This window comes from Amblyraja radiata, chromosome 4 (assembly GCF_010909765.2).
Source record: "Amblyraja radiata isolate CabotCenter1 chromosome 4, sAmbRad1.1.pri, whole genome shotgun sequence".
NCBI lineage: Eukaryota > Metazoa > Chordata > Chondrichthyes > Rajiformes > Rajidae > Amblyraja > Amblyraja radiata.
In genome coordinates, this window is record NC_045959.1 from 112,271,012 (window position 1) to 112,283,379 (window position 12,368).

The 12,368-nt window shown below is 42.6% G+C and overlaps 1 protein-coding gene across 1 annotated transcript in view; it reads right to left on the reverse strand.

Moving 5' to 3' along the window:
* pde1c (phosphodiesterase 1C) overlaps positions 1 to 12,368 on the reverse strand; it is a 267,349-nt gene that overhangs the window by 43,223 nt on the left and 211,758 nt on the right. Inside the window, 1 exon segment of the mRNA XM_033020269.1 lies at positions 10,474 to 10,758. Coding sequence (XP_032876160.1) covers positions 10,474 to 10,758 — 285 coding nt within the window.

The following is a 12,368-nucleotide window of genomic DNA, read 5'->3' on the forward strand; positions in this document are numbered from 1 at the left end:
AATAAACTTGATTTGATTTGACCTTCTATATCCTTATTATGACATCACTTGGATATGAGACTGGTTTCTACTCTTGTGACAGTGAATGCGTGAGAAGTTGAGGGTTATATTCATCTGGAGTTCTTCAGTTACTTGAGTGATCTTGAAGTTCTCCATTCATAATAAGTGATCGTGGGTAGTGTCTTGCGTGTTTGACGATTGATATGTTTTGTGCGCTTTGTGTGATGCTGTGATTTAAGATCTTAGTGTGACAGTTACTTCAAATGGCTGAATGTCAAATGGCATTACTTGTTTGCATATATAGTTATCACATTTCACAAGAACTACATATGTGATGGCTTAGATCAAAACTTCATGAGCTTTTCTACAATTGCTTTCAAGTTATTTTTCCTTGCTTATAGCATAGATAATGAGAAACTAACAGGTCGTCACTGAAGAAAGCTGACGCTGCAAAGATGGAATGCCTATCTTTGAATACAGGGTTATTCTGTAGTTTTAAAAAAACATTAAAAATTCTTGCTTCCAAGATTTTCCTTTAATGGTCATATTAATTTTCCCACCATTAGTGCAAAGCCTAAGTAGATCGCAACTTCCTGAAACATATGCCTGACATGCCTATGGATGTCAAGTAGTGCAAAGCCATGAACAAGCTTTGGCACGTTAGCTTTTTGCCATTTCGACAACTGAGGGTTGACCAACATCACTGATAATGACAAACACATTTTGTTTGAGGTAGTGGGGGGGGGGGGGGGGGGGGGGGACGCTGAGTCCTAGGTCTAAGTGATGGAGATTAGTTTGTTTGAAATTATGGTATTTAAAGCTAAAGTCAATAAACAGGCATCTGATGTTGGTGAAGGCTACAAAGTGAAAGTAACTCAGATCGTCATATCTGATGTTGGTGTACTTGTTAATCAGATGCTTCATGGGTAAGTGTAGGGCCAGATAGATGACATCTCCGTGGAAGGCTGGAGTTGATGTATGTCATGACCAGCCTCTCAAAGCACTTAATGACAGTGGATGTCAGAGCCACAGGCAAATAGTTATTAAGGCACTGTACCTAGTATTTCATCGGCACCAGAATGATAGATGTCTTCTTAAAGCAGGTGGTGCCTACAGTCTGACGTAGGTTAAAGATGTCCACAAATACTCCTGCCAGCTGGTTCATGCATATTTTGAAAACACAGCTGGGGATTCCATCCAGATCAGGCACTTCTGTGACCAATCTGATATCTGCAACGTACCGATGCACCCAAGGCTGTCAAAGCAGGTGCTGTTGTTCGATTGACCTTTTCTTCAAAACAAGCATAGAATGCATTAAGCTTGTCAGAGAAGACTGCTTTGTTGCCAGCAATGCTGCTCAATTTTGCTTTGTAACCTGATCACTGACATGATAAATGGTTGAAAGGAAATAGTAAAAATCGGAAAGAGCCATGGTTTTCAAGGGAAATTGGACACGGTTCGGAAAAAGAGTGAGATCTACAATAATTATAGGCAGCATGGAGTAAATGAGGTGCTTGAGGAGTATAAAGAATGTAAAAAGAATCTTAAGAAAGAAATTAGAAAAGCTAAAAGAAGATATGAGGTTGCTTTGGCAAGTAAGGTGAAAGTAAACCCAAAGGGTTTCTACAGCTATATTAATAGCAAAAGGATAACGAGGGATAAAATTGGTCCATTAGAGAGTCAGAGTGGACAGCTATCTGCAGAGCCAAAAGAGATGGGGGAGATATTGAACAATTTCTTTTCTTCGGTATTCACCAAGGAGAAGGATATTGAATTATGTGAGGTAAGGGAAACAAGTAGAGTAGCTATGGAAACTATGAGATTCAAAGAAGAGGAAGTACTGACACTTTTGAGAAATATAAAAGTGGATAAGTCTCCAGGTCCGGACAGGATATTCCCTAGGACATTGAGGGAAGTTAGTGTAGAAATAGCAGGGGCTATGACAGAAATATTTCAAATGTCATTAGAAACGGGAATAGTGCCGGAGGTTTGGCGTACTGCGCATGTTGTTCCATTGTTTAAAAAGGGGTCTAAGAGTAAACCTAGCCAATTATAGACCTGTTAGTTTGACGTCAGTGGTGGGCAAATTAATGGAAAGGATACTTAGAGATAATATATATAAGCATCTGGATAAACAGGGTCTGATTAGGAACAGTCAACATGGATTTGTGCCTGGAAGGTCATGTTTGACTAATCTTCTTGAATTTTTTGAAGAGGTTACTTGGGAAATTGATGAGGGTAAAGCAGTGGATGTTGTATATATGGACTTCAGTAAGGCCATTTGACAATGCTTCCTCATGGAAGGTTGATTAAGAAGGTTCAATGGTTGGGTATTAATGGTGGAGTAGCAAGATGGATTCAACAGTGGCTGAATGGGAGATGCCAGAGAGTAATGGTGGATGGTTGTTTGTCAGGTTGGAGGCCAGTGACTAGTGGGGTGCCACAGGAATATGTGTTGGGTCCACTGTTGTTTGTCATGTACATCAATGATCTGGATGATGGTGTGGTAAATTGGATTAGTAAGTATGCAGATGATACTAAGATAGGTGGGGTTGTGGATAATGAAGTAGATTTTCAAAGTCTACAGAGAGATTTATGCCAGTTGGAAGAGTGGACTGAAAGATGGTAGATGGAGTTTAATGCTGATAAGTGTGAGGTGCTACATCTTGGCAGGACAAATCAGAATAGGACGTACATGGTAAATGGTAGGGAATTGAAGAATGCAGGTGAACAGAGGGATCTGGGAATAACTGTGCACAGTTCCCTGAAAGTGGAATCTCATGTAGATAGGGTGGTAAAGAAAGCTTTTGGTGTGCTGGCCTTTATAAATCAGAGCATTGAGTATAGAAGTTGGGATGTAATGTTAAAATTGTACAATGCATTGGTGAGGCCAATTCTGGAGTATGGGGTACAATTTTTGTTGCCTAATTATAGGAAGGATGTCAACAAAATAGAGAGAGTACAGAGGAGATTTACTAGAATGTTGCCTGGGTTTCAGCAACTAAGTTACAGAGAGAGGTTGAACAAGTTAGTCTTTATTCTTTGGAGCGCAGAAGGTTAAGGGGGGACTTGATAGAGCTCTTTAAAATGATGAGAGGGATAGACAGAGTTGACGTGGATAAGCTTTTCCCACTGAGAGTAGGGAAGATTCAAACAAGGGGACATGACTTGAGAATTAAGGGACTGAAGTTTAGGCATGAGGGGGAACTTCTTTACTCAGAGAGTGGTGGCTGTGTGGAATGAGCTTCCAGTGAAGGTGGTGGAGGCAGGTTCGTTTTTATCATTTAAAAATAAATTGGATAGTTATATGGACGGGAAAGGAATGGAGGGTTATGGTCTGAGCACAGGTATATGGGACTAGGGGAGAATACGTGTTCGGCACGGACTAGAAGGGTCGAGATGGCCTGTTTCCGTGCTGTAATTGTTATATGGTTATATGGTTAAATGATTATATACCATATTAAATAAATGTATTACATCTTGTGTGATGCAAGGAGATTCAACATTACCTCTAACATGATTTTTCTCAGGTATTAGATCTCTCACAAAGAGTAACAATCCAGTTTGTTTAGAGTGCTTGATATCAGAAATAATGGGTCACAAGAAATCCCTCATAAAGGTTCATTTTGAGTGATGCTCAACTTGACAAATTGCGTGAATTGATAGCAATTATATCATCAAATTATTTAACATTGAGGTTAAGTTGGGAAAGTTGGTTCAAGATCAAGAGGGCATGGGTTTAAAGTGAGGGGAAGGAATTTTAAATGAGGTTTACCGGATATGTTTGTTTTTATGGAGAAAGGTTGATATTTGGAACATATTTCCCCTAGGAGGTAGTGGAATCAGATGCAGTTACTTTATTTAGGGTTTTTGACAGACACTTAAATAAGCAAGGTACGGAAGGATAGTTTCCTTATGTGGGCAAAAAGAATTGGTGCAGATAGGCAAAAAAGTTGTCATGGATGCAGTGAACCAGAGATGCTGCTCTATGCTGTAAATTGACAAAGTTGCTGTTAAAGAAAATGTAAAAAGAAAAATCTGACTCCTGAGAAAAACATTATGCTAAAATAGGAAGATTAAATGAGAACTTACCAGTTTGAAGTTTGATCTTTATTTTATGAGGAGTTACGATGAGGGATTACGTGATGAAGCCCGCCAGCTCGCATGCGCGTCAACCTTCAAAGTAGCGGTGTGAAATCACAGATAACAGTTGTTGAACTGATTATAGGAAGATTCGAGAAACTAGAACTACCAGCTTGTGGCGGTCCCTGGGGGGTAGGCCACTCCTTGGATCATCCCCCTCGCCGATTGAGGGACGGGGCGTTGGTCTGCCACGGGGTTTCCAGCGGCAGAACGAAGGTCCCTTCCGGTTCCTGGAACATGGCTCGTCCACTTTCGTCCTGGACATGGGGGGTCGGCATGAGACTGTTTCGGTTGCGCGGCTGAAGCCAGCACATATTGACATTGATCAGCCGGTGCCTCCTTCTAGGGTACCTCCTTCTCTGACTATTCCATCCCCTGCACCTGTTGGTCAGTTGCCTGTTCCGGTGCCGGGCATGGTGTGCACCCAGGATGGCCCTCCTGTCCGTTTCGTGCCTCGGGTACTTGGGGGGGGTCCTGTGGCGGTCCCTGGGGGGTAGGCAACTCCTTGGATCATCCCCCTCGCCGATTGAGGGGCAGGGTCTGCCACGGGGTTTCCAGACCACCCTGGGTTTTGTGCTCTCGAGGTGTGTGGTGTACTCTCACTGTAGGGATTAAAAGACTACTGTTTGAACCCGCCTGGCGTCTGGCCTTTTCCTGACCTCGTCCAGGCCGCTACAAGCTGACCTTTATGAGAAGAGGATTGGGAGCGGAGGACACGTAATCCCTCATCGTAACTCCTCATAAAATAAAGATCAAACTTCAAACTGGTAAGTTCTCGTTTAAACTTCCTATTTTACTTCGGAGGCACGTGAGTGACTACGTGAAGATTTCAAAGCTCTGTGATTTCATGCCGTGAACACAAGTCCATGCAACACACTGCATCAGTTGACCAAAGATGAGTGAAAATAACAATGCATTCAGACATTACATAGATTTAAAACATGCTGATGCTTTTTAATAAACAATAATAGTGACTCCTCTTATCCGGGAGTAAACTATAAAACAGAACTTAAAATTGAGTTGGCAAACAACCCCGGCCTGGCAATGGGTTTGTAATATAAAATTTGGAATGTTCGCTCATTTGACCATCCTGCAGCCGTTAGGATGTGGTCCAGCGGAACCTCCATAACCCTCGCTTCTGATGTTGTTGCAGCCCTGGTGGAGTGAGATTTAAAAATATCCGTGTCCACTCCTGCACAAGCCAAAACACGTCTTAACCACCTGGTGACCACACACAACCGAGGGTCCATGGGGTATGCCATAAACTCTAGTTTGAGATCTGACACCCCTGGCCTGCTCTGCTTGACTAAGTCATAAACATAAAATGTTATTTTATTGGCAGATGTAACCATTCTGTCCAGTCGCAGTTTATGCAACGACTGGACCCATTGCGCCGAAACCAGCGCCATGAGCATAACCACTTTATAAGTGAGTTTGACCAAGGACAGGGATGTAGCTGGAGCCCACCGGCGAAGCAGCGTCAGCACAATGTTAACATCCCATATCACCTTGGCCTGGGGGGATTTGTGTTGAAGACACCCTTAATAAACCTGGATATCAGCGGGCGAGACCCGACAGAGTGGTGTCCCGATCCCAGCAACAAGTATGACGACAAGGCACTTCTGCACAATTAATGGCACTATAACTCAGTCTCTCGTCAAAGAATAGTTTTGAGAGGAATTCCAAGACATCAGTTATACTTGCCGTGTCATACGTTATGTTGGACTGCAAACAGAACGCTTCCCATCTCTTGATATAGGAGATGTACTGCTTCTTGGTGCTATCCCTCCAAGCCGCAGTGATCATGTCCACAGTTCGATCTGACAGTCCGAGCCCCAGGAAAGGTCTTCTCAAAGTCTGCAAAGCAACAAATTGATTCGATCATGCAGCGGATGGCCCTCCCCAGTCACAGGATGAACCAGCAGATTTCTGCGTTTGGGGATGGCCATAAAAGGCTCTGATATCATTCCCAATATCAGTGGGAACCATGGCTGTGTAGGCCAGTCAGGAACTACCAAAATGCCTGAAGCGGAGTCTTGCTGGATTTTTTGCAAGCATCGACTGATGAGGCAAAATGGAGGGAATGAATTGAAGAACATTCTTCCCCAGTGTAGCGAGAATGCATTTATCGCCACTGCCCCTGGGTCTGGTTCCCATGCAACATACTTCGGTAACTGGTGATTGAGCCTGGATGCGAACAAATCGATATCCGGCTTTCCATACCGAGCAACAATGTCGTTAAATACTTTATGATCCAACATCCATTCTGTGTTGTCATTAAATTTTCGTGACCTGGTGTCCGCCACCAAATTAAATCTACCTGGCAAGTAGGTAGCTGAAATCCAAATGCTTCTTGCAATACACCAGTGTCAAATAAGGTTAGCCAATTTATCACAGGATACTGACTTGATTCCACCCATGTGATTAATATATGCCACCGCTGTAGTGTTGTCAATCTGTAGTTGAACATGCAGATGATGCATATTCCCACAATAAGCCTTCAACCCATAGAATGCTCCCAGCATCTCTAAGTAGTTAATACCATGTAACTGAAGAATTGATGACTCATGCACACCCCATCTGCCACCGCAACTAGAGATGGTATTAGTAGCTCCCCATCGTTGAGCACTAGCATCAGTTTGTAATATAACTGAAGGCTTGCTGACCAAAATGTTACTGGAGCAATGCCGAATATTGGTCATTCACCATTGTAACTCAGAAATAGCTTCAGCTGGTAACCGCAGAGGTCTGTTAAAATGACCTACATGGTATTTGAGTGCTTGCTCCTTTGCACGTTATAAATTCTGATAATGCAAAGGCCCAAAACTGTGCAGCTGGAAAAGCAGCCACTAATTTGCCAATTACACTGTCTACTTGTCGAATAGATGGTTGTTCCATAACAACAAGGTTGTTACAGGCTTCTATTAATTCTAATCTCTTGCCCCAGGGCAGAGTCACAGACATGTGAATAGAGTTAATGGTAAATCCCAAATAATCAATAACTCTAGATGGTATCAACTTGGATTTAACTGGATGGATGAGAAACCCCAATCTCTCAAACATGAGTTTGGTGGCTGAAACAGCTAATTTAGCTAATTTCAGAGTTTTCCCTATAATTAGGATATCATCCAAGTATGCCATAACAATATGATTTTGAGCTCTAAGTAGCCCAAGTACCGGTCTCAATAATTTGGTAAATAATCTGGGGGCTGAAGTTAACTCATTGGGCAGCGCTTTAAACTGCCACAGTTGCCCCATCCAGCTAAACTTCAAATATCTCCGGTGATTCCTTTGAATGGGTACCGAATAGTATGCATCTTTGAGATTGATGCATGCCATAAAGCATCCTTTGGAAATCAGTTATTTGGCAGTAACGAAGTTTTCCATTTTTAAATGTCTATACTGCACAAAAGAGTTGTTGAGTCAAATCAAGGATGATTCGGCATCCTCCATCTTTCTTTTGTCTTGTAAATATATTAGAAACGAATTGGTGAGGCTCATGACTCGACTTCTCAATTACCCCTTTTGTATATAACGTTTGAATTTCAGCTTACATCCAAACCTTCCTGTTGTGAATGAACAAATGTCCGACTTGGTGTATGCTCTGTAGGTGGCAATGAATTGGGAAGGAATTCGATTTAGAACCCTGCTATACTGTGCAGTATAAACAGATTTGATGTTATCCAACGCTATTCATTCAAAAACAAGTGTAATCTCCCACCAACTTGTAACTGGTCCACACACCTCATGTTCTGGAGAGAACCAGACCCACCTACCTCCATGGTTACCGGTGGTTTTATGGTTTCTATTTCCACCCCTGATGTTTGGGGGGTAGTGCTGGAGTACGCGCATTACGCATTTTCAATGAGGGCCGGCCTGGGCCTTGGCCTAAAAAAGACCACTGCCCAGAAAATTCGGCCTTCGAGCTGCCGCCAGCTTCAGCGAACCGCTCACTGCTGACGGAAGCGTATGGGTGCTGCCGCCGGAATTGTGAAGCTCTGCTTGTCGATGGAGCCTTTATCAGCCCGACAGCTTTCGCTTCTTCATCCAGGTCCTTAACCTGTTTCGGCAGATCTTCTCCGAACAGAAGTTTCGGTGGCTGTACATTGCTGGCCCTGCACAATCCCGCAAACTTGGGGTTCAGGACAGGTCGGATGGCATTCTTGCGAAAACAGTTAATTTCAAAATGTGCGTTGCACATTAATGCCAGGGCATCCTGTTGTACATCTGACAAAGGACCCCTATCCGCAGACCTGGCAAACGCCGTAATGCCTGAAGCCAGCAATTTCAGGGCCTCCAATATATCCCCAGATGGAGCAGTTCACAGCTGGCATGTTCAGTGAAGCACAATTTTCAGGTGTGTGGTACTTTGCAGATGTTTCCACAATTACCTGTTCCTGGAGCTGGTGCGATGTGAGGTAATTAATGCTCGCAGCTAGTTCCTCTTGCAGCGGCTCCCCTATTTGCGAGGGTATCGCAAACTTTGATGCCATGGCAGGCAATTCTTGTGCTTCACGCACCTCGTGCCTTCTGGTATGCTCCCCGGACATACCTCCAAATTCCGAGTCAGTCCAAAACTGACCCCGTACATAGAAACATAGAAAATAGGTGCAGAAGTAGGCCATTCGGCCCTTCGAGCCTGCACCGCCATTCAATATGATCATGGCTGATCATCTAACTCAGTATTCTGTACCTGCCTTCTCTCCATACCCCCTGATCCCTTTAGCCACAAGGGCCACATCTAACTCCCAATGAACTGGCCTCAACTACCTTCTGTGGCAGAGAGTTCCAGAGATTCACCACTCTCTGTGTGAAAAATGTTTTTCTCATCTCGGTCCTAAAGGATTTCCCCTTTATCCTTAAACTGTGACCCCTTGTCCTCAGGGAGGGAGACATTATGCAGCCCTGGACCAGGCGCTGCCGTGGGCCCCCGAGGAGACCCACGCTAATATAACTCCGTTTCCTGGAGCATATCATGATGGAGCATCCTTTCCATAAGGTGCTCCATCCATGATAAACGCCCGAAGACGCTATCCATTGTAGGAGGCGAATCCTCCTGGCCTGACTCGTCTGAGTAAACAGGCCTGTCAGACTTTTTCTTGGCTTTCCCCCCTTTCGGAGTTGCCAAGGTGCTTTGGACAGGCACCAAGTCTGAAGTCGCTGTCAGCGACTCGGATGGCGAAATCGACGGCCGCCCGCTATCCGCACTCCCGCGGTCCTCTGTAGCTGGTTTCCCCGCGGCCCGTCTGGACTTCGCCCTGGATTTCTCCATGATAGTTCGAACTTGAAACTCTGTAATCAAGATTTTACCGAACAAAACAAACCGAATAAGTTTAAAACGTACCTGTAGGGCTTTTAAACTTACCGTTGGAGGAGCGATGCACCTCCCAGCCAGTCGTGCGCCATACGTTAGACGTATTGATGTGCATGCTGGCTGGCGGGCTTTTTGACGTAGTCACTCACGTGACTCCGAAGTAAATTGATAATTAAATGAGGTTCACAAATAAAGAACGAAATAGAAAGTGATCACATTGTTGGGCAAGTACCTTCAAATAACTACATGAAGCCAGCAGTGAAAATATATTGAGCAATCATGATGTCCAGAAACTGTAGAGCAGTGGTGCTCTCAGATTTTAATTAGATAAAAGGTATGTTCATTCTCATCAATCCTTTTTCAGCCTTCTCAACGCACAAATCAATCCAATCAATCTACTCCTCTAAGGCAAGTCAAAAAGTCCTTAACAGTTTCAATTAAACAACACTTTCTGATCTAACTTGCACCTCATTTCAAAGTTTTCATCAGCAAAACTCGAGAGAATTTAGAATCCAAAAATATATTTGTATTCTCTACCAGTCATTAATGAAGTCTAGTACATGCAATCCATTATCAAATATCCTGTGCATATTTTAAATGTGTTGTTATAAATCCATGAAGAAATGAAGCTGACAGACAGTTGAATGTTAACAATCTGCATTAATTTCATCTGCAATATTTCACCAATTGACTCAGATCCAGATTTCTGAAGGGTGCAAACCTTTGCACTTTTTAATTGCTTTCAGCGCTGCAAAATCTTGAAAATATCTTCACTATACCCAAGACAAGTTATTAAAAAAGATTAAAGAAAGTCCTTGCCCCAATATCAGAAATGAAATATGAGCATGGAAAGCGGAATAGTTCTGCATTGTCCCAGTGCAGGAACAAATACAACAGTATGAATGGCATTTCCCTCTATTGCAAATACCATGGTATACGGGCACAGATAGGAAGTGTCAGAATTACTGTTGGTAAGACATTGAACACACAAATGAATGTAATGAGGCTTGAATTACCAATCCGTATAAGCTGTGCTCTCCCTTCAGCAGCTCCATTTTCAGTGTTTTCCTCTACTTCAGAATGACTTTCCTCCTCATTAGACTTGTCATCTTTACTGGTGGTATGAACAGGATTTATGTTGGTGAAATTATTTTCCGCTTGTTTTTCTTCATCACTGCTCTTTTCCTGTTCAACTGTCTGTTCTTTGTTATCGTGATGTTGTTCTGTATCTTCATTCTTTTGTGCTTCCTGCTCCTGCTCAGCCTTTTCTTGAGCTTCTCTTTGGGCTTTTTCTTCGGCATCTAATTAAACGAATCAAAGAAACATCATTAGGACATTTGCAATCTTCAGACTCCCCAGTCCAAATTCCATTTGGAGAGTTTTTATTCACACTGCATGATGAATCACTTTGGATTATTACAGATAAATTCTTAAAATCAACAGTGCATTTTAAATTTTATCTTCCCAATCATATATCTCAATTATTTACCTTTAACTTTTAACTTTCCTACATTTCTCAGGGTCTAAAGTTGTGCACTGTTGGGTGAATAACACATGAATAAAATTGGTTTCAGTGGATTAATACATCAAATCATTTTTATTTAATAATCAAAGTTCAAAATGCAATTTAGAAAGCAAACTCTCACATGGAAACGGTTAGGAACTCTCAATATTCCACTGGTCAGAACACAACAAATGGATATAGCAAGCTACATGGCCCACGTCTGACCATTCTGTACAAATTTGGTAAGATTTTCTTTTAGTACTTTACTGTCCTATTTTAAATTCCCCCAAAAATGTATCCCCACTTTGAATATGTTACATGGATCAGCCATCGAAAGAGCTCATGGAAGTCACATCCCTCAGACTGATTCCTGGGATGTCAGGACTTTCATATGAAGAAAGACTAGATAGACTCAGCTTGCACTCGCTAGAATTTAGAAGATTGAGGGGGGATCTTATAGAAACTTACAAAATTCTTAAGCGGTTGGACAGGCTAGATGCAGGAAGATTATTCCTGATGTTGGGGAAGTCCAGAACAAGGGGTCACAGTTTAAGGATAAGGGCAGAGGTGAGAAAATCATTTTTTACACAGAGAGTGGTGAAGCTGTGGAATTCTCTGCCGCAGAAGGTAGTTGAGGCCAGTTCATTGGCTATATTTAAGAGGGAGTTAGATGTGGCCCTTGTGGCTAAAGTGATCAGGGGGTATGAAGAGAAGGCAGGTACAGGATACTGAGTTGGATGATCAGCCATGATCATATTGAATGGCGGGTGCAGGCTCGAAGGGCCGAATGGCCTACTCCTGCACCTATTTTCTATGTTTCTATGTCATCTAGATCTAGACCTTTTGCCTAAGTGAAATATCCTTAAAACATCTGTTCTGTCATGGCCCTGTGTTTTAATTAATTCATCTGTCATTCGTTTAGACTCCAGATAATAGATTCACTGTGCTTAATCTTTTCACATAGGATCCTCTCATTCCAGCAATAACCTACTGAGCCTGTACATCCTTCTTTAAATGAGAGCAAAACTGTAAACAGTGCACCGGCTATAGTCTCAACAAAACCCAATGCAGTTCTAGAAAGGCTTTCTAACTCACGTATCCTTTCATAAAGACCAACACTCCTTTTACTGCCTTACTGTAATTACTTGATGTAGCTGTTTGCCATTTTTCCCTTATGTTTCATGAACAAAGAAACTAAAATCTCCCAGACTTAATGTTCACTAAAACAAACTAGAAGAACAACACCTCATATTTCACTTGGGTAACCTGTAACCCAACATGAACATTCAAATATTAAATTTTCCAATTTCAGGTAACCCACACCTTCTTTCTATGTTCTTTTCCCACTCTAACCTTTCCAGGTTCTCTTGCTCTCTTTTCACCTTTTCCACCCCTTCCCCACTTGGA